At 37.7% G+C, this 20655-nt stretch overlaps 1 protein-coding gene across 1 annotated transcript in view; it reads right to left on the bottom strand.

Moving 5' to 3' along the window:
* SLC26A8 (solute carrier family 26 member 8) overlaps positions 1-20655 on the bottom strand; it is a 67436-nt gene that overhangs the window by 25945 nt on the left and 20836 nt on the right. Inside the window, exons 5-8 of the mRNA XM_014830922.3 lie at positions 19366-19547; positions 12617-12781; positions 11776-11925; positions 8175-8257 (exon numbers count right to left, since the gene is read on the bottom strand). Of these exons, the coding sequence (XP_014686408.1) occupies positions 8175-8257; positions 11776-11925; positions 12617-12781; positions 19366-19547 (580 nt within the window). The remainder of the gene's footprint in view (positions 1-8174; positions 8258-11775; positions 11926-12616; positions 12782-19365; positions 19548-20655) is intronic.

Raw genomic sequence — 20655 nt, 5'->3', positions numbered from 1 at the left:
CCATTTTTTGAGTCAAGTTGTTTATTTTGTTGTTGTTGGGTTTTAGGAGTTCTCTATATATTTTGGATATTAATCCCTTATTAGATAGATGGCTTGCAAATATTTTCTCCTATTCTGTGGTTTGCCTTTTCACTCTGTTGATAGTGTCTTTTGGTGCACAAAAGTTTTTAATTTTCATGAAGTCCAGTTTGTCTATTTTTTCTTTTATTGCCTGTGCCTTTTGGTGTCATATCCAAGAAATCATTGTCAAATCCAATGTCTTGAAGCTTTTGTCTTATGTTTTCTTCTAAGAGTTTTATGTCGCATTTAGGTCTTTGATCCATTTTGAGTTAATTATTGTATATGGTGTTAGGTGAGAGTCCAGCTTCATTCTTTTGCATGTAGATATCCAGTCTTTCCAGTAGCATTTGTTGGAAAGATTGTCCTTTCCCCACTGGATGGTCTTTGCACCCTTGTCATTTGACTGTATATGCAAGGGTTTGTTTCTGGGCCCTCCATTCCACTCCATTGGTCTTTCATGTCTGTCTTTATGCTGGTACTACACTGTCTTGCTTACTGTAACTTTGTGGTAAGTTTTGAAATTAGGAAGTGTAGGTCCTCCAACTTTGTTGTTCTTTTTCAGGATTTCTTTGGCTATTCAGGGTTCTTTGAAATTCCAAAGGAATTTTAGGATAGTTTTTTTATTTCTACAAAAAAATCATTGGGATTTTGATAGAGATGGAATTGAATCTGTAGACTGCTTTGGGTAGTACTGACATCTTAACAACATTACGTCTTCTAATCCATGAACATGGGACACAGTTCCATTTATTTATGTCTTCTTTAATTTCCTTTGTCAATGTTTTGTAGCTTTCACTGTACAAGTCTTTCACCTCCTTGATTAATTCCTAACTATTTTATTCTTTTTGATACTATTGTAAATGGAATTATTTTCATAATTTCCTTTTCAGATTGTTCACTGTTAGTGTATAGAAAAGTTACTGACTTTTATGTGTTGACTTTGTATCCTGCTACTTTGCTGAATTCGTTTATTAGTTCTAACAGCTTTTTTTATGTGGAATCTTTATGGTTTTCCACATGTAAAATCATATCATCTCCAAACAGAGATAATTTTTCTTCTTCCTTTCCAATTTGGCTGCCTTTTATTTCTTTTTCATGCCTAATTTCTCTGGCCAGAATTTCCAGTACTATGATGAATAGAAATAGTAAAAGTGGGCATCTTGCCTTGTTCCAGATCTTAGAGCAAAAGCTTTCAGTCTTTCGCCATTGAGGGTTATGTTTGCTGTGGATTTTTCATATATGGCTGTTATTATCTTGAGGAAGTTTCCTTCTATTCCTAGTTTGTTCAATGTTTTTATCATGAAAGGATATTGAATTTTGTCAAATGCTTTTTATGCATCAATTCAGACGATCATGGTTTTTTTCTTCCTTTCTGTTAATGTGGTGTATTACATTGATCTATTTTCATGTGTAGAACCATCCTTATATTCTAGGAATAAATCCCACTTCTTAGTGGTGTATAATTCTTTTAATAGTCTGCTGAACTTGGTTTGCTAGTTATTTCTGAGGACTTTTGCATCAATGTTTATAAGTTTTCTTTTCTTGTATTTGTCTGGCTTTGGTGTCAGGGTAATGGTGGCCTCATAGAATAGTAGGAGGTACTTCTTTCTCTTCAGTTTTTTGGAAAAGTTTGAGAAGGATTGGTAGTAGTTCTTTAAATGCTTGGCTTTTATTTCTGTTACTGATTTCTAACTTCATCCCATTGGGGTCGGAGAAGATAGTTTGTATGATAATCTATCTTTCTAAATCTATTGAGACCATATTTGTGGCCTAACATGTGGTCTATCCTGGAAAATGACCCATGTGCACTTGAGAAGAATGTGTATGCTGTTGTTGAGTAGAGTATTCTGCATACGTCTGTTAGATGTGATTGGTCTATCATGTTGGTTAAGTCCTCTATTTTCTTACTTATCTTCTGCCTGGTTGTTCCAGCCATTATTGAGAGCAGGGTATTGAATTTGTCAAGTATTACTGTAGAACTGTCTATTTTTCCCTTCACTTCTGCCAGTTTTGCTTCATATATTTTGATGGTCTATCGCTAGGTGCTTATGTTTACAAGCGTTATATCTTCTTGCTGTACTGGACCTTTTATAACATATAATGTCCTCTTTTGCCTCTTGTAAACTTTTTTATTCAAAATCTATTTTGTCTGATATTGTATACCCACTTCTGCTCTCTTTTAGTTGCTATTCAAATGGAATATCTTTTCCTATCCTTTCACTTTCAATCTATTTGTGTTTTTGGATGTAAAATGTGTCTTTTGCAGACAGCATATAGTGGATAATGTGTTTTTATCCATTCTGCCAATCTCTGTATTTTGATTGGAGAGGTTAATCCATTTGTGTTTAAAGTAATTACTGCTCAGAAGGGGCTTACTTTTGTTAATTGTTGTCTATATGCCTTGTAGCTTTATTTGTCCTTCATTTCCTGCATTATTGTCTTCTTTTGTGTTTTGTTGATTTTTTGGTAGTGAAATATTTAAATTCCTTTCTAATTTCCTTTTGTGTATATTCTATAGCTATTTTCTTTGTAGTTACCATGGGAATTACATTTAACATCCTGAAGTTATAATACTCTAATTTGGATTTATACTAGCTTAACTTCAATAATGAAAACTCTGCTCCTTTATAGCTCTATCCACCTCCCTTTTGGTTATTGATGTCACAAAATTACATCTTTATCCATTGTGTACACCAAAACATAAATGAATAATTCTTTTAAATGTAACTAGTTTCTTAAATTATGTAGAAAACCAAATGTGAAGTTACTAACCATTGTTACAATAATGCTAGCCTTTATAATTGCCCAACATTTACCTTTATTGAGATCTTTATTTCTTCATACAGCTTCATGTTACTGTCTAATGCCCTTTCATTTCACCTTGCAGGACTCCCTTGTACATTTCTTGCAGAGCAGGTCTAGTGGTAATGAATTCCCTAAACTTTTGTTTATCTGGAAATGTCTTAACTTCTCCTTCATTTTTGAAGGACAGTTTTGCTGAATATAGAATTCCTGGTTGACAATTATTTTCTTTTAGCACTATATATTGGCCCACTGCATTCTGGCCTCCAAAGCTGGGGGGCTCACACGTCTCCATTTCAAAACTTACTACAAAGCTACAGTAATTAAGACTGGCATAAGGATAGACATATAAATCAATGGAATAGAATTATGAGTTCAGAAATAAACCTGAACAGGGCCAGCCCCAGTGGCCTAGTGGTTAAGTGTGGCGTGCTCTGCTTTGGCAGCCTGGGGTTCAGTTCCCAAGCATGGATCTTGTCTGTCAGTGGCCATGCTGTCGCAGCAGCTCAGGTACAGAAAGAGGAAGATTGGCAACAGATGTTAGCTCAGCGCTAATCTTCCTCAGTAGAAAAAAAAGAAAGAGACCCAAACATTTATTGTCAATTGATTTTCAACAAGGGTGCCAAGACCTCAACTGGAAAAAGAACAGTCTCTTCACCAAATGGTGCTGGGGCAACTGGATAGTCTTACCCAAAAGAATGAAGTCAGACTCCTATCTTACAACATATTCCACAATGAACTCAAAACGGATCAAAGACCTAAATGTAAGACCTAAAACGATAAAACTCTTGGAAGAAAACACAGGGGTAAATCATCATGACATTGAACTAGGCAATGGCTTCTTAGCTATAACACCAAAAGCACAAATGACAAAAGAAAAAAATAAATTGCACTTCATCCAAATCCAAAACCGTTGTGCTTCAAAGGATCTATCAAGAAAGTGGAAAACAACCCAAATAATGGGAGAAAATACTTGCAAATCATATATCCGATAAGGGTCTGGTGTTCAGAATATATAAAGAACTCCTATAGCTCAACAACAAAAAGACAAATACCCCAATTAAAAATAGTCAAAGGACTTTAATAAACATTTCTCCAAAAAAGATATACAAATGACCAGTAAGCACATAAAAAGATGCTCAGTATCATTAGTCATTTTGTTGTTAGTGCTGTCAATTCGATTCTGACTCCTAGTGACCCTGTGTACAGCAGAGCAGAATCTTGCCTGGTCTTTTTGCGCCATCTTCTCAACTTCCAGCGCTATATCAGACAATGCTCTGCTGCTATTCGTAGGGTTTTCATGGCCAGTTTTTTCGGAAGTTGGTGGTCAGGTCCTTCTTCCTACTCTGTCTTAGTCTAGAAACTCCACTGAAACCTGTCCACCAAGGGTGACCCTACTTGTATTTGAAATACCGATGGCATAGTTTTCAGCATCACAGCAACATGCAGCTGCCACAGGACGACAACCAAACAGATGGGTGGTGTGGTTTCCTGACCAGGAAATGAACCCTGGCCATGGTGGTGAGAGCACCAAATCTTAACCACTAGACCACCAGGGCATTAGTCATTAGGGAAACACAAGTCAAAGCCAGAGTAATACACTACTTCATATTTACTAGGAGGAGGAGGAGGATGATGATGATGATAATAATAATAATAATAATAATAACAAAATAAGTGTTAGTGAGAATATGGAGAAATTGGAACCCCTGTGCATTGGTGGGACTGTAAAAAGTGCACCTGCTGTGGAAAATAGTTTGGCCATTCCTCAACAAGTTAAACATAGAACTACCATATAATCCAGCAAAACTATTCCTAGGTATATACTCAAAAGAAATGAAGATAGGTGCTCAAAGAAAATCTTGCTCATGAATGTTCATACTAGCACTATTCATAATGACCAAAAGTTGGAAATAACTGAAATGTCCATGAACTGATGAATGGATTAACAAAATATGGTATATCCATATAATGGAATATTATTCAGCCGTAAATAAGAATGATCCATGGTATGACATGGATGGATCTTGAAACCATTATGCTAAGTGACAGATGCCAGAGTCAAAAGACCACATATTCTATGATTCCATTTATATGAAATATCCAGAATAGGCAAATCCACAGAGATAGAAAGTAGATTAGGTGGCTAAGGGCTGTGGAGAGGGGCAAGTGGGAGTGCTAATGAGTACAGGGCTTCTTTTTGGGGTGACAAAATATTTAAAAATTGGATAGCAGCGATGGTTGCACAACTTTGAGAATATACTAAAAATCCACTGAATTGTACACTTTAAAATGGTGAATTTTACGGTATATGAATTATATCAATAAAGCTGTTATTAAAACAAGATAATAAGAGAATATTATAAATAATTTTATGCTAATATATTTGACAACTTAGATTAAATGGACAAATTCTTTGAGTCACCAAAACTAACAAAGTATTCTCAGGAAGAAATAGATGTCCTGAATCATAGACAATGATTATATAATTTAATAACAGTTTTATTTAATAAACAGACTATTAGAAAATTGAATACGTAGTTAAGAACCTTTTTACAATGAAAACTCCAGGCCTAAATATCTTCACTGATGAATTCTACCAAACATTTAAGAAAGAAACAATGCCAATTCTATAGAAACTCTTCCAAAAATTGAAGATGAGAGAATATACCCCAAATCCTTTTAGGATGTCAACATTACTCTTATACCAAGACCAGACAAAGATATTATTACAAGAAAAGAACATCTCAGGCTAATATCCTTGATGAACGCAAATGCAAAAATTCTTGACATCATTTTAGCAAATCAATATATAAAATAATACATCATGACCAAGTGAGGTTTCTCCCAGGATGCAATGTTGGTTTAACATTAAAAAAGTAATCATGATACTAAGACTGAAAAAAGAAAAGAAATCTTCATGATTTGGGGGGCAATGTTATTTTCCTGTAGATCCATACTAGAATAATCCTCTAAACTGAATTTGGAAGCATAAATATCCTTTGGTTTCCATATCTTTAGATCTACTTTCTAAGTTAAAACAGAAGTCTTCTAAATGTTTTAGATAAGGTTTGCTACTTGAAATGTTTATTCTTCTGATTATTTTTATCATTTCATCTAGATACAGATGTATGACAATAATTGAATAATTGAATTTTACTTCTGAAATTTTGTGGGAAATCCAAATTCAGTAAAATGAACAATGTAGTAAATGCACTTGGGAAAATTATTTTCAAAGAAATTTTTGATGTACTTTTAATTCCTTATCTAATTAAATTTTCTTATTAGTTCACGCATTTTAAATTTCATTTTCCTTAAAGTAGGAAACATCACTCTTAGCACCTCTTCTCGTTTCTCATCATTGTTATGTGCGTGATTCTAAATTCATATTTTCGAATATCTTTTCTTTCACCATCCAACTATGTTTATTTTAAGCTCCTATTTATACCATACTTATAACTTACAAGCACCTTGGTCTTTTCCAGGTACTAAGCTAGACGTGAGTATAACAGGATGCTCAAAGGCAGATATTTAACTTTTTATTAAATTTCCCCGTTTAAGAAGTTAGGTAAGGGGCCAGCCCAGTGGCACAGCAGTTAAGTTTGTGCGTTCTTCCTCGACGGCCTGGGTTCGCCGGTTCAGATCCCGGGTGCAGACCTATGCACCATTTATCAAGCCATGCTGTGGCAGGCATCTCACATATGAAAAATGGAGGAAGATGCACATGATTGTTAGCTCAGGGCTAATCTTCCACACACAAAAAAGAAGTTAGGTAAGAATATGGCTGTCTCAACGAGGTATACAGTAAATGGAATTTATTGCCCAAATCTATGTTAGTAAACCTTAAATATTTAGTATGGTAAGAACACAAACTACTGTTTTTCCTTCCTGCTGTTGTCTGTAACAATCAATTCTTTGTTAGCAGTTTAGGTTAAAAGGGGACATGGACAAGGAAAGAACTAACTGAAATTGTTCAATTTTTCTAGTCCTTAGCAACCTTGGATAAATACATAATAAAAAAGGAAGTTCAAAGCAATACCTAAAATTAGATTTTTGAAATGCTCACTTGTCTAGCTATACCTTTGAATCTTAGGATAAAACATAAGCAAAAGTTGACTGTGTGGTTTTTAAGTCATTAAAACAGGAGCATACTCAGTAAGTCTAACAGAGTGGTTATAACCATAGATTTTGGAATTAAATGGAAATGGGTTTGAATTGTAGCTCTGCCACTGACCAGCTGTGTGATCTTGGATAAGCCTTAGTTTCCTCAGCCACAAAAAGAAGATAATATCTACCTTATAGGATTACCGTGAAATAAAATAATTATGTAAAGCATCAATCTCATTGTTGTTCTTGTTACTTTTTTCTGAGGGCAGAGACCAAATCTTATTTTCTATTGTATTCCCTTGTGCCTAGGTGGTCTTTTTTGCTCATATATATTTTTTAAAATTGAACAGAATTTGAAATGGATTTAGCCATCATCAGATTTCACTGAGAATGGGTAGGATATGAGACTAACTCAATCGGGTTGCATCAAAGCAGCCTATGTTTTGATCTCCTTGGGGCTTAGCTGGTATTGCTGACTCTTGGCAGTATTCCCTATTGAATAGTGTGAGAAAATGAACAACGCTCTTCAAAAGCCTGACCGTGAATCAAGAAACTGCAGTTTATCGTCTTTCTTAGCTAAAGTGATTCATCTAATCAAGGTTAAAGAAATTATCATTTTCTAACAGAAACAAGCTTGATGCCCCATAGTCACTGGTAGGAATTATAATGTAAATTAATTGTGAGTCCTTAAGGACTCCATAGGTCAGACTATTTGAAGATAGCTTTTTACTCAGAGTAATAAAATAATGTTGCTCAGGACACTGATTCAGACTAAGTGGGTGAAGACAGAAGGAATGCCTATCTCCTGAGCCCTGAGCCCCAGGAGCGAGGCTGGGGAAACAGACGCATCCCTTGTCCCATCCTTGAGAGTTAATTGGACAGGTGTAGAGGTTGAGAAGGCCCATGTGTACTATGAAGAAAATGTGTGAGTCTCTCTGGTATTCAGTGCACCCAACAGTTTCCTTGGGTAAGGGGATTGGCTCAACCTTTGGAAGACAGCCCGAGGCTGACCAGAGAAGAAACGAGGGTTGGCCTAGCCCTTCTCTTTTTACGAACCTCTGTGTTCTAAAATGAATTTGAGCCCATGACCCGAATCTGGCTGGGGCCAGAGACGGCTAGTGGAGAATATCAATCAGGCTGTGTGGTCAGAGGCTAAGAGAAGGTAACAGAAAGGAAAAAGTAGTCTTGAAAGTGGAGTTACCAACCTATAAGGAATCATATCAATGAAGTTCCCACTGGTTTCTGTGGCCATGCTTATCTTGTTTGCAAATATAGTGAAGCCAAGAATCTGTAGGAGTTAAAAAAAAAAAAAAAAAAGACATACGATCATCTACATATTGTGTATTGCTTCCAGGAACAGAGGTGCCCGTAGCCTCTGGGAGGGCAGGGAATGAAACGTGTGGCAGTCCCTCTGCATCTTCACGGAGATGGAGAGAGAGGCGAGGCCAGGTCAGTGGAGCAAGAGCAGCAGAAGTCGCCCTGACTCTGGTTCCCTGAGCTCCTTTTTAGCTTTGTAGCCAGAATGAAAAGCAACCTCAGCGTTGGCCTCTGATATAGTAATGGGAACAAATGGATGCCCTGGACTTCTCTTTCCTCACCAACTTTAAACATCGAGACCAAATAGAAACATGTTTTCGGGTAACAGCCATATCAAGCCCTCAGTTTTAAAAGCTTTCAGATCTAGGTACACCGTACCAATACAAACGAGCCTTTCGGGGGGATTGTGGAGGTAGGTTGACTATACTGACTGACCCTCGATAATATGAAGCAGCATTTGACAGCGCAAAGAAAAAGGTCTTTAGCAAAGCAATTACTTGCTTTTTTCTTTCTTTCTTTCTTTCTTTCATTTACTTCTAAATGAGTCAGAGAGGAGTTTTGGTCTTTATATAGTTAAGGAACAAGAAGTGTGGCAAGTGGCCAAGGAACTCTGTTATTCCCAGTATAAAGGTAATACTTGCTCATATAGGAAAATAGAGAAAATATGAAAAATTAAAAAGCATAAACAAATCACCCAAAGACAACTACTGTTGATGCTTTTTGGATGTTTGCCATACAGCTTAAATATACACGTACACAAATACACACATATAAATTTTGAACACATAGTATGTAAAATTTCTTATAGCTTTGAGACTCTTGAATTATTTCTCTGTATATTCTACCTGGATCCTAGATATTGCCTTAAAAATTTCCCTTAATATTTGAGACTGCCATCTTAAGGACACCTTAGTTGGTATGTGCAGTTTCCTCCAGCACATCTCAACAGTGGTTGCTTCGTGGGTGCAGTGAGAAGCTTTTTACACCCTAGGCCACGGCAGCTCTCACCCTCCCTCTTCCATTTTCCTCACTGCCAGGGGGAACATGGAGGTCTTTGTCCAGGTCTAGCTACATCTATTCCCTGCTATGTGGCAGAAAGTGTTTGTAATCACTTAACTTGACATGTGTATAAGTAGTGTATTGCAGGCTTCAATAATCTTTGAGTATAAATTAGGTCACAAAAAAAGTTTAATGCCTAAACTGCAATAATTCTAAGTCTCCAGCTAGTTTTATTGCTGGACCTCAGCTTCCTCCCCCACTTCACTCCACGGTGCTTCCTAATTATTTCTAGCATTCCCCAAAGAAATGTCTTAACTGGTTCACACACCAATCTGTCAGCCATAGTCAACCCACAGCCTCCTCTATACTTCTACTTCTCTTCTTTCCTAATAACCCTAGTTAAGATTCATTGCCTTTAAGGGCGCTTGAAGGAACATCACTATGGGCCCTGCTGCTGATATCTCTTAAGAGAGGATTGATTTACAACAATGTGGATGGACCTTGAGGGCATTATCTAAGTGAAATAAGCCAAACAAAGAAAGATAAATACTACACAGTATCACTTATATGTGGAATCTAAAAAAAAAAAGTCACACTCATAGAAACAAAGAGTAGAAAAGTGGTTGTCAGGGGCTGGGGGGTGGGGGAAATAGGGAGAGGTTGGTAAAAGGGTACAAACTTTCAGCTGTAAGATAAATAAGGTCTGAGGATCTAATTTTATAACATAGTGACAATAGTTGATACATTGTATTGTATAATTGAAATTTGCGGAGAGTAGAACTTAAATGTCTCCCACACACACACACAAAGATAAATATGTGAGGTGACTGATGTGGTAATTAATTAGATGGGGGAATCCTTTCACAATGTATACATATATCAAATCACCATGATGTACACTTTAAATATCTTTCAACTTTATGTCAATTGTACCTCAGTAAAGCTGAAATTAAAGAGAGAGAGAAAGCTGATGTCTGTGTCACAGATGCCACCTGCTGGTGACTCCAAAGCCTGAGCTCCCTAAGGTGCCAGAGCCGGGCTGGGTTCCATGAAAAGGAGAGGTTGCCCCTGACTCCACTCCCTGAACTCCATGCGCGCATTGTCCTCTGGGCTCCAGGGCACCAGGATTTGTGTACAGTGTTTTAGAAAGTCTTTTGTAAAAGCAGCCTTTCAGCTTCTGGCCTTATGAATTAATAGCTTTTCAACTACTCCGAGGAAGAAAGAATATGCACCTCCATGAGAAGTAGACAGCAGTTAGGAGAGAGAGCTTGATCTCAATTTCCAAAGTAATTCCCAGACTCCTTCAATCACAAAGGGTACAAACCTGGATTAGTTAGTATAGGCTAGGTTGTGCTGTGGCAACATACAAACCATGTGATCCTAGCGTCTTAACACGTAACAGTTATTTTTTTTGCCCACACAAAGTCCATTGTGGGTCAGTGTCTCTCCAGGGCAGGCTGTTTGCAAGCAGTGCCTCAGGGATCCAGGCTAATTCCTGAGGACTCGATTTTGTCAACATAACAGCCCCTATGATTACCACAGCCAGGCAAGAAAGAACATGGGGTCTCACACCTGTTCTCCTATGCTTTGGCCCCAAAGTCACATGGTCCTGCCTAACTACTAGGGCAGCTGGGAGATACAGGGGAGCAGATGAATATTTGGGGAACTTTAAGTATCTCTGCCACAGACCACTTCTTAAGGGAGAAATAATTCTCACCCACGGATTCAGTGATCCTGAGAAATGCTGACTTTGTTTATGACAGTCTCTATCATTGTGCAACTGTTAATTATAACCGCAAAAGATAAATTTGATCAGTATATTGTTAAAAAGAAACAAGAAACATTATCATTAAACAATGGTGAGTCCCAGCTCTGTCACTTACTAGTGACATGGATTAGGTAATTCATTTAACATCTCTTCTCTCTCCATTTCTTTACGGTAGTATAGTGAGAAGGAAAGGGGGCTGAAAAAGAGTATGATGGCAACTATGTTAAAATAGAAACAAAACCTCTACATAGAAGACAGAAATTCACCAACACTGAGCATAGGCCTATGGTGTATGTATTTGAAAGGAGGCAGTGAATAACCGAAAATCCAAAAGTATCAATTGTAGTTGACTTTAGGTGGCGCAGCTATAGGAATTTCTTTTCCTCCTTTTTTTGTTTCTTCTTTATGTTTTTCAAAATTGCTTGCATGAGCATGTATTACTTTCACAAGGGGGAAAAAACCACTATTTGTGAAATATATGAAAAAGAGGAAGTAGAAAAAAGTACTTTGAAAATAAGCACGTTTTACAAATATAAGCTAGTGTTTAGAACAATGTATTCAGCTTTGTCACAACTCAACATATGTTTTTAAAAAATTATTATTTTTATGGTCTTCTATGAACCTCTCCCTTCCCAGGTTACTTGCTTTTTACTTAACTTTTTTTAAAAGGTAGGTATTTTTAAATGATCTGAACCATGAATTTGGGGCATCAAAACACCTACCAGAAAAACTTCCATGGGAAACTCAATGGGGTACCGATTGAAGGAAATCCTGATACATCTGTTGATTCTCAGAGCGACAATAGCAGTTAGAAATAGTAGGATACTGGTGGAATTAGCTTTTGGGAGAGCTATACAGTAGTTAATTATGTTCTGAAAGAAAACAAAATTACAGAGGCTTAGAAAAAGGATATAATAATTACCTAAATCCAGAAATTGACACTTTCTAAATCAGTCCAAAAAGAAGTCCCTAGGCAGTGTTGCTGGGCACAAAGGTCTTTATGAGCATTATTAGAACAGTGAGAGCAAGTGGGTGGTTACGTACTTTTTTTCAAGTTGAAAAAGAGATATGGAAATATGGTAGTTCCAATAAAGAGAGAATACACTTCACATGTTTCAGTGTAATGGAAAGGACCCATGAGTTCTCTCTATTAATTTTCTGTATTAATTTTCCAAGACCATATATGTTCTTTGGCTAGGCTCCTATGCCATTCTTGCATTCAGGGACTACTTAGCATTTTATATTCTTTAGATGTTTTAGGATATATGTCTGCTATGAGGCATGTAATGGAAAGAATTATGATAGATACAGTATCTTAAAGACCAAATTTTAATGTAAATTATGTTAGTTTAAAAGGCTGGGCTAAATGATTAAGGCAACTGAGAACATGGTCCAACTGCCATCTGCAATTTATCAAGACTATAAGTCTAGAAGAGATGAAATTATTTCTAGGGCCCTTCTGACCCAGCTGCATATGCAGGAGTCTCTCCACTTGGGCCCACTTCTTTTTGGAGGCAAGGGGAGGGGCATTTGGAACTCTAGGTGAGGGTAGAAATTACTCACAAAGAAGAAGGCGATGGGACCAGCGTGGAAAGAAATCATAATCCCAAAGATGCAAGTCAGCTGAGACAGCATAACGTGTAGTGCAGTGGCAGCCAGGTAAGCACTGATTGCAGCCTCCGGAAGGTAAGTGGCAATGAAGCCAAAACCTAACACACCCATTGATAGCTGCAGGGGGTCCAGATGGAAAAGAAAACCAGAGTGAGGCAGAATGTCATCAAACCAGCAACGGCACCAGCTAGGCACTCTCCAGGGGGTTTCCAACAAAAATGTTTGGTTAGGCCCTCCTGATAACTCTTGTGTCTCCTTTCCCTAATCAATGAAATCGATGAGATAAAGTAGGTCTTTGGCGCTGATTCAGAGGCTCACTACAGGCACTGGACCACACTTCTTTCTTTCTTCATGAGCACTTAAGCTTAAGTTCTTGTCCTAGAATCTACCGACCTTGTTGACATGGGGTTAACAGTGAAAAAGTGATCAGAACAAGCCTTTGCCTTTTTAGAGCTCTTTTCGTTGGAAGCTTTGATAGCCCTTTCCAGGAGATGTTAACAGCTCTGTGTGGAATGCAGCTTTTCACAAAGGAAAAGACAATTAAAAACACCTGGGTTCCAGCTCCAACTTCTTGGCCTTTAACTCATCTTTATTAAGAATGATTAAACTGAATTTATGCCTTCAGGATTACATATATATTTATATATATGTAAAACAGTATTTTACATGTACATATGCATATATGATATATATTAAATGTTATGCAATATATATAACAAAATACATTATATATATATATGTATATATTTCTAAATATACAAAGGATCTAGAAGGATAGACACCACACTATTAACAGAAGTTAGCTTTGGGGAATGGGATTAAAGGTTGGGGGCAATACTTTATAGACTTTATTATTTGAAATTTTTGCAATATGCATGTCCAACTTTTATAAGAAAAAACACAGTTAGAAAGTTGATGGATAAAGGATAAGCCCCAATCCCCTTAAGAGGGAGGGTTAAGAAAACTGGCACAGCCCGATGAAGAAGATGGGGAAAGAAGAACACAAGTCTTGAAGACTTCTATTGTCACCGCTTCATCTTCCACTGCACCAGAATTCTTGGCAAACAATCAAACTTGGAAGAATGAATCTTTTAGCTTTAAAAGCTTTTTGTTTCAAAGCTTCCAGTCAGCTGGGCACTGTGTCTCCTTTAATCTGCTGTCATCACTGCCCAATACGCTCCTCTACTCTAGTCAGGCAAATCTGCCTCCTGTCTTTCGCGTGATTGACTGGTTTCTACTTCTGTGCTTGTGCATGAACTCTTCTTTTTGCCATCTCTGCCAGTCCATGCCATCATCTCTTTCAAGAGCTCAGTGAAACTCCTCTTTTTCAGGAGGTGTGGTGATGGAGAACTTGGCTTCAGTGCTGGCTCTGCCACTCACCGGCTGTGTGGGTTTGGACAAGTTAACTAAACTCTCTGAGCCTCAGTTTCCTCGTCTAATAAAATGTGAACAATGCTCAGCACGCAGTGTCTTATATGGATTACATTACATAACACATGTAAAACAGCTCAAAGCTGAAAATAGTGACAGATGCCAATGTATATCACCCATTCTTCATGCCATCCCTTCCTTCCACCTTGTAAATGGCAAAACTCTTTCTTGTCCAGCTGTGTGTGGCGTCAGAATCTGGGTTAATATAATTTTCTAGACAGCCATTGTTAATCAGTCAGAGTTGGCCTGTGACATGAAACCTATCTGCCATTCTTATAGAAAGCAAGTACTAAATGTTCAATGAGTGAAAGAAAGGCTCAATGAATGGTTGTTTCCTTCCCAGACAACTCCAACCCAACTAAAGGGTATTCCTTTACTTCATATTCTTTTGATACTGAACTCTTCACTTTTATTAATATCAGTTTGCACTTTAAGATTATCTAGAGCACTGATTCTGGAGGTAGACAACCCAGAGCCTGAACCCCAGTTTGGGATCTTACTGGCTCTGTGACCTTGGGCAATTCACTTAACCTCTCTATACCTTTATTTCCTTAAAATAAGGACCATAATAATATCTACCTTCATACAAGGGGTTGTTGTGAGGATCAAATGAGATAATACATGTGAAGTGCTTTTAATAGTGATTAGCACATAGCAATAAATGTTAGATATTATGATCTAGTTCAGAATTCTTTTTTTAAATTTAAACTTTTTATTTTAGATAGTTATAGATTGATATGTAGTTGTAAGAAACAATACAGAGAGATCTGGTGTAGTCTTTATCTAGTTTCCCACAAAGGTAACATCTTGCACAACTATAGTTTACAATACCACAATTAGGATATTGACATTGACACAGCCAAGATACAAAATAATTCCATCATCACAAGGGTCCCTCTTGTCGTCCTTTTATAGCCACCCCCACTTGCCTCTCACCTCCCATCCCTACCCTCAACCTCCACCCTCCTACCTCCACCCCTATCCTTAACCTCTGGCAACAGCTAACCTGTTCCCCATTCCTATAATTTTGTGACTTTAAGAATTTTACATCAATGGAATCATCAGTATGTAAACTTTCCTATTTTCAATTTCATTATTTCCTTCCTTCTGCTTGTTTTGGGTTTAATTTGCTCTTGTTTGTCTAGGTTCTTGAGGCGGGAGCTTAGATTATTAATTTGAGACTTTTTCTTTCTTCTAGTGTATTCATTTGACTTCTATAAATTTCCCTCTCAGCACTGCTTTAGCTGTGTCTCACAAATTTTGTTATGTTTTATTTACTTCAATGTATTTTTAAAAATTTCCCTCGAGACATCCTCTCTGACCTATGGATTACTTAGAAGTGTGTTGTTTAGTCTCCAAATATCTGGAGATTTTCCTGTTTCTGTCCTGTTATTGAGTGCTACTTTGATTCCACTGTGGTCAGAGAACACACTGATTTCAATTCTTTTAAATTTATTGAGGTTTGATTTATGGCTCAGGATATGGTCTATCTTGGTATATGTTCCATGGGTCATTGAAAAGAATGTGTATTCTGCAGTTATTGGATGGAATCTTCTGTAAATATCTCTCAAATCCTGTTGGTTGTTGAGTTTTATTATATCCTTGCTGATTTTCTATCTAGTTGTTCTGTCAATTGTTAAGAGAAGGGTGTTGAAGTCTTTAACTCCAATTGGGGATTTGTCTATTTCTCCTTTCAATTCGATCACTTTTTGCTTCACATATTTTGTAGCTCTGTCGTTTGGTGCACACATACTTAGGATTGCTATGTCTTCTTGGTAGATCCTTTTATCACTATATAATGCCCTCTCTATCTCTGGTAATTTTCTTGGCTTTGAAGTCTACTTTATCTGATATTAATATAGTCAATCCTGCTTTCTTCTGATTAACATTGGCAGGATAATCTTTCCATCTCTTACTTCCAACCTGTATATATTATTATATTTGATGTTTCTTTTAGACAGCATAGTTTTAAACATGTCAATATCTCCCTTTAATGTAAATGTTGGTACATTAGGGCTTAAGTCTGACATTTTTCTGTTTGTTCTCTCTGCTTTTTATTTCTCTTTTTCTTTCACTTCTGGGGGTTACTTGCACATTTTTTAGAATTCCATTTTGATTTATCTTTAGTGCTTTTGAATGTATCTTTTTGTATAGCTTTTTTAGTGGTTGCCCAAGGTATTACACTATATACACATAATTTATCACAGTCTACAAGTGTCAACATGTTACCAGTTCAAGCAAAGTATAGAAGTCTTACCCCCTTTTGTTTATAAAAGAATTGTTTTTCAATATTTTTACTCTTTCCATTGTTCTTTCTTCCTTCCTGATGTCCCAAGATTCCCCCTTTTATCGTTTTCTTTCTGTTTAGAGAACTTCCTGTAGCCATTCTTTTAGGGTAGGTCTGCTGGTGACAAATTCTCTTAGTTTCCTTTCATCTGAGAATGTCTTGATTTCTTCTTCATTCTTGAAGGACATTTTCACTGAGTATATGATTTTGGATTGACAGTTCTTTTCTTTCAGCAAACAAAAAATATTGTGCAAATTACTTATGGCCTCCATGGTTTCTGATAAGAAATCTGCTGTCATTTGAATTGTTTTCCCCCTGAAAGTAAAGGGTTTCTCTCACTGCTTTCAAGATTTTTTTTCAATGTGTTCAGTTTCAGAAGTTTGACTATGGTTTGTCTTGGTGTAGATTTCTATAGATTTATCTTATTTGGGATTTTCTAAGCTTCCTGAATCTGTAGGATTGCATCTTTTGCCAAATTTGGGGAGTTTCCACCTATTTGTTCTTCAAGTAATTCAGCCCCATCTTTTGTCTCTTATCTTTCGGAGACTTTTATGACACAAATGTTAGATCTTTTGTTATAGTCCCACTTGTCCCTGAGGCTCTGTTAATTTTTTTCCAGTCTATTTTCTCTCTGTTGTTCAAATTGGATAATTTCTACTGTTGTATTTTCAAGTTCATTGATTCTTTCTTCTGTCTTCTCTATTCTGCTGTTGAGACTGTCCTTTGAATTTTCAATTTTGGTTACTGTATTTTTCAGTTCTAAAATTTCCATTTGGTCCTTCTTTATATTTTCTATTTATTTGATGACACTTTCTATCTATTTGCTGAAAACTTCTATTTTTTTCACTTGTTTCAAGCATGTCCATAATTGCTTGCTGAAGTGTTTTTTAGGATGGCTGCTTTAGAATCTTCACCAGCTAATTCTAACATCTCTGTCATCTCAGTGTTGGCATCTTCTTATTGTCTTTTTTCATCTTGGTTGAGATTTCCCTGGCTCTTGGTGTGACCAGTGATGTTCAGTTTAATCGTAGACATTTTGGGTACTATGCTATGAGACTCTGGATCTTATTTAAACTCTCTGTTTTAGCTAGCTTATTTTGACGAAGCACTGGCAGGGGAAGGGGAGGGCGCCACCTTGTTACTGCCTGGCAGAGGTAGAAGTGGAGGTTCTCCTCTCAGCCTCCACTGACACCTGAGGCAGTTGAGACTCTTCGTTATTGCTGGGCAGGGGTGAGCATCCTGGCTCCCCACTAGGCCTCCACTGATGCCATCCTGGCTAGAAGAGACAGGAATACCTTTATTTCTCCCCACATGGCCTCCACTGACACCATAGCAGAGGGAGGTTGTCCTCATTACTGCTGCATGGTGGTGAAAGACCCGACTCTTCACTAGACCTTCTCTGATACCACCCAGCAAGGAGTAGGAAGGGTGTCTCATTACTGCCCAGTGGGGATGAAAGTCTCAACTCCCCATTTGGCCTTCTCTGACAACAACACCCCATTTGGGAGTGAGCGAACCCCTCATTACAGCTGAGTAAGGGCGGGAGTCTAGGGTCCCCACTTGGCCTTTCCTGGCATGAGTTGGGGTGCCACCACAGTTTATTTTTTCTTGATGTTTGTCAGGAATAGAGCAGTTATTGTGTAAAAGTTTTCAGTCTTTCCAGCCTTTCCTGGTCCTGTGGCTAAAAAGAGCAGACTTGGGTTTTTTTTATGTCTGCACCTGTTGGCATTTTGGGTTTCTGCCTTCTTTGGCACCAAGTTTGAGATATATGAGGCAAAAACAAAACCCAGGGAACCCACCACTGTGTTGTTCCTTGGGTCCTGAGGTTCTGAGCCAGTTTGCCTTCTTGTTTCCACCTTTCAGAGTCTTCTTATGTTTGTTTTACATATAATGTTCCAAGGTTTTTGGTTGTACTTAGCAGGAGGAATAGGGAAAAGTATATCCATTTCATCTTTCTGGAAATGGAATGTCTCCTTCTTTTTTAGATGAAAAAACTGAGGCTCGAAGGAGGGGAGAGAACATGCCGAAGGCCACTGAGATAATTAATAGATTGCTGATGTACTGACTGTTATTTTGTCGTCTTCTGCAAGATTGAATTTTTAATCACAGGAATCATATCTTCTTTTTAATTTTTGGTCTCTATTAAAGTGCCAAATTAATTTCTCTTTGCCCAGTAATTATAACTTACTGATGCTGACTATGTGACATGCCCTGGGCTGAGTGCTTTACATTTATTTTCTCACTTAATCCTCACAAGAACCCTGCAAAACAAATATTATTATTTACATTTTACACATGAAGAAACTGAGGCCCACAAAGGCAAAATAATTTGAGTAAGTTCATACAGCTGGTAAGTGTCAGGGCTGGGGTCAGCCCACTATGACAGGCTGCCTTTATAGGCTCCCAATAAATCCTTATGTGATGAAAGATGGTCCCGGGAAGATCAGTGAAAATTAACTAGAGAGTGGGTTAGTTGAGAAGAAAGAGAAATAACGCTGTAATATGTGACTTTAGGTCAGTGTGTGAAGCTTTAGAGGGTAGACTCTCAGAGGAAATTAAAGACTACCACATAGGATTCCAGGTCTGACTCTAATGCTTACTAACTCCAAATATACTACGTGAGTGCTATTCTTGTCGAAAGAGTATAAAGAAATACTTCAAAACATGAAATCAAGAGTAGAACTCTAGATCATAGTCCCCAGGACCCGTCTTTAGTCTTGGAGGAGAAGGGGCTGATGAGAAGGTTCAGTACCTCATCCTAAATCAATGGTGGATGATTTCTGAGGAGGGAGAAGTTTTGTCACTGAGGAGACAGCCTATCCACACATCCCACAAGTTTTCCAAAAATCGATCACAGAAGTTCCAGGTATATCACAATGGATAACTGGAGCAATTAAAGGAAGGGGTCCATTTGTATTTATTTATATATTTATTTATTTATTTATTTGTATCTTCTCCAGGGGTTCAGAGACTCAGATCCTACCTGAATAATCCCAGTCAGAAAAGTTGTGGATGCCACCACACTCAAGGATCGGTTATAGGCCTTCAAAAAGGAGGGGTTAGAAAAGTCACCCTTGAGGAATGTTCCCAGTACCAGGTGGCCACTGTTGAATGGGTACAGTCTCAGGACATTGATCATCAGAGCACTCACAAGGAAGAAGGAACCTGTGAAAGATGTTTAGGCAGAAGGTGAGGTGTGAAGTCCAGGTAAACTGACGGATATCGACAAAAGCAACACACGGTCTCATATTGTTTTGTCCTTGTTCTGAAAAACTTTTCTTCTCTGAAAGTGACCGTTGAGAAGTAAGAGAGAGCAAGGAAAAGAATTCTGGCTCCACAGCCTGTGACCAACTCACAGAATTTAGATCTTGGTGGTCCAGGTATTAACCTCTTTGCATTACGGGAATATGGAGTGGGATTCAAAGGGAAATTGACTGGATATGTGTATCAGTCTTAGCCACTGTGGCGCTCTTCGAGACGGTGAGAAGTGAGGTAGTGGTGAAAGGATCAGAAAACAAAGCTAATCAATAACAATAAGAAGAAAAATAATACCTAACACTTATGAAGGATTTACTAGGTGCAAAATGACGCTGAGCTAAACCTGTTTCGGACATAATTTCATTTAGTCCTCATGTCGACATCCTCACATATGGGAGCAAAGGCAAATCTTCCCTTTAAACTACTTAACAGAAACAAAACTCTAATAGCCCTTATTATCAGTATATGGAAATGATTGTGAGGTGGCCCTGGGAACTTGAAAGTATGGGAATAAAATTGTTCTCTCAGTGTTCAAAAGTAAGACTAACTCACAATAGATTTCAGTAAAGATATGCAATATTGTCCTTAAAAAAGGCAGAGTAGAACTCCACATCTAGAAGAATGGGATGGTAACTGGACCGAATATGCAAATATGTCTGGCAAAAGAGTGTGTCAGAATGGTCAGTGTTGCTTGCTTGGTCAGTTGTTCAGTGGGGAAGCTCATGAAAAGGCATGTTACTGAGTGAATGTTGGCAATGCCCTTCCAAGACTGTCGGAGCATTTTGTAACTTGATGTCTTTACAAGTTCACCTAGGTGAAGTAAATGTGCTGATTAGATGACCTGGAGCTAGTTTGATCCTTGTAACAGTCATTTCTAATTATAAATTAGTAGATGGACTTTTGACTCACGGAAGGAAAGTACTTATTCTCTGGAATTGAGTACCGTGATTACCGTGACAGCACTTTCTTATTGTGAATTAATAAGCTGGCATTATTATAAATCAGCCCTAGGGGT

The sequence above is a fragment of the Equus asinus genome, chromosome 8, assembly GCF_041296235.1.
Source record: "Equus asinus isolate D_3611 breed Donkey chromosome 8, EquAss-T2T_v2, whole genome shotgun sequence".
NCBI classification, from domain to species: domain Eukaryota; kingdom Metazoa; phylum Chordata; class Mammalia; order Perissodactyla; family Equidae; genus Equus; species Equus asinus.
Note: the sequence above shows the minus strand (reverse complement) of the source record. Positions and strands in the feature narration are given on the sequence as shown.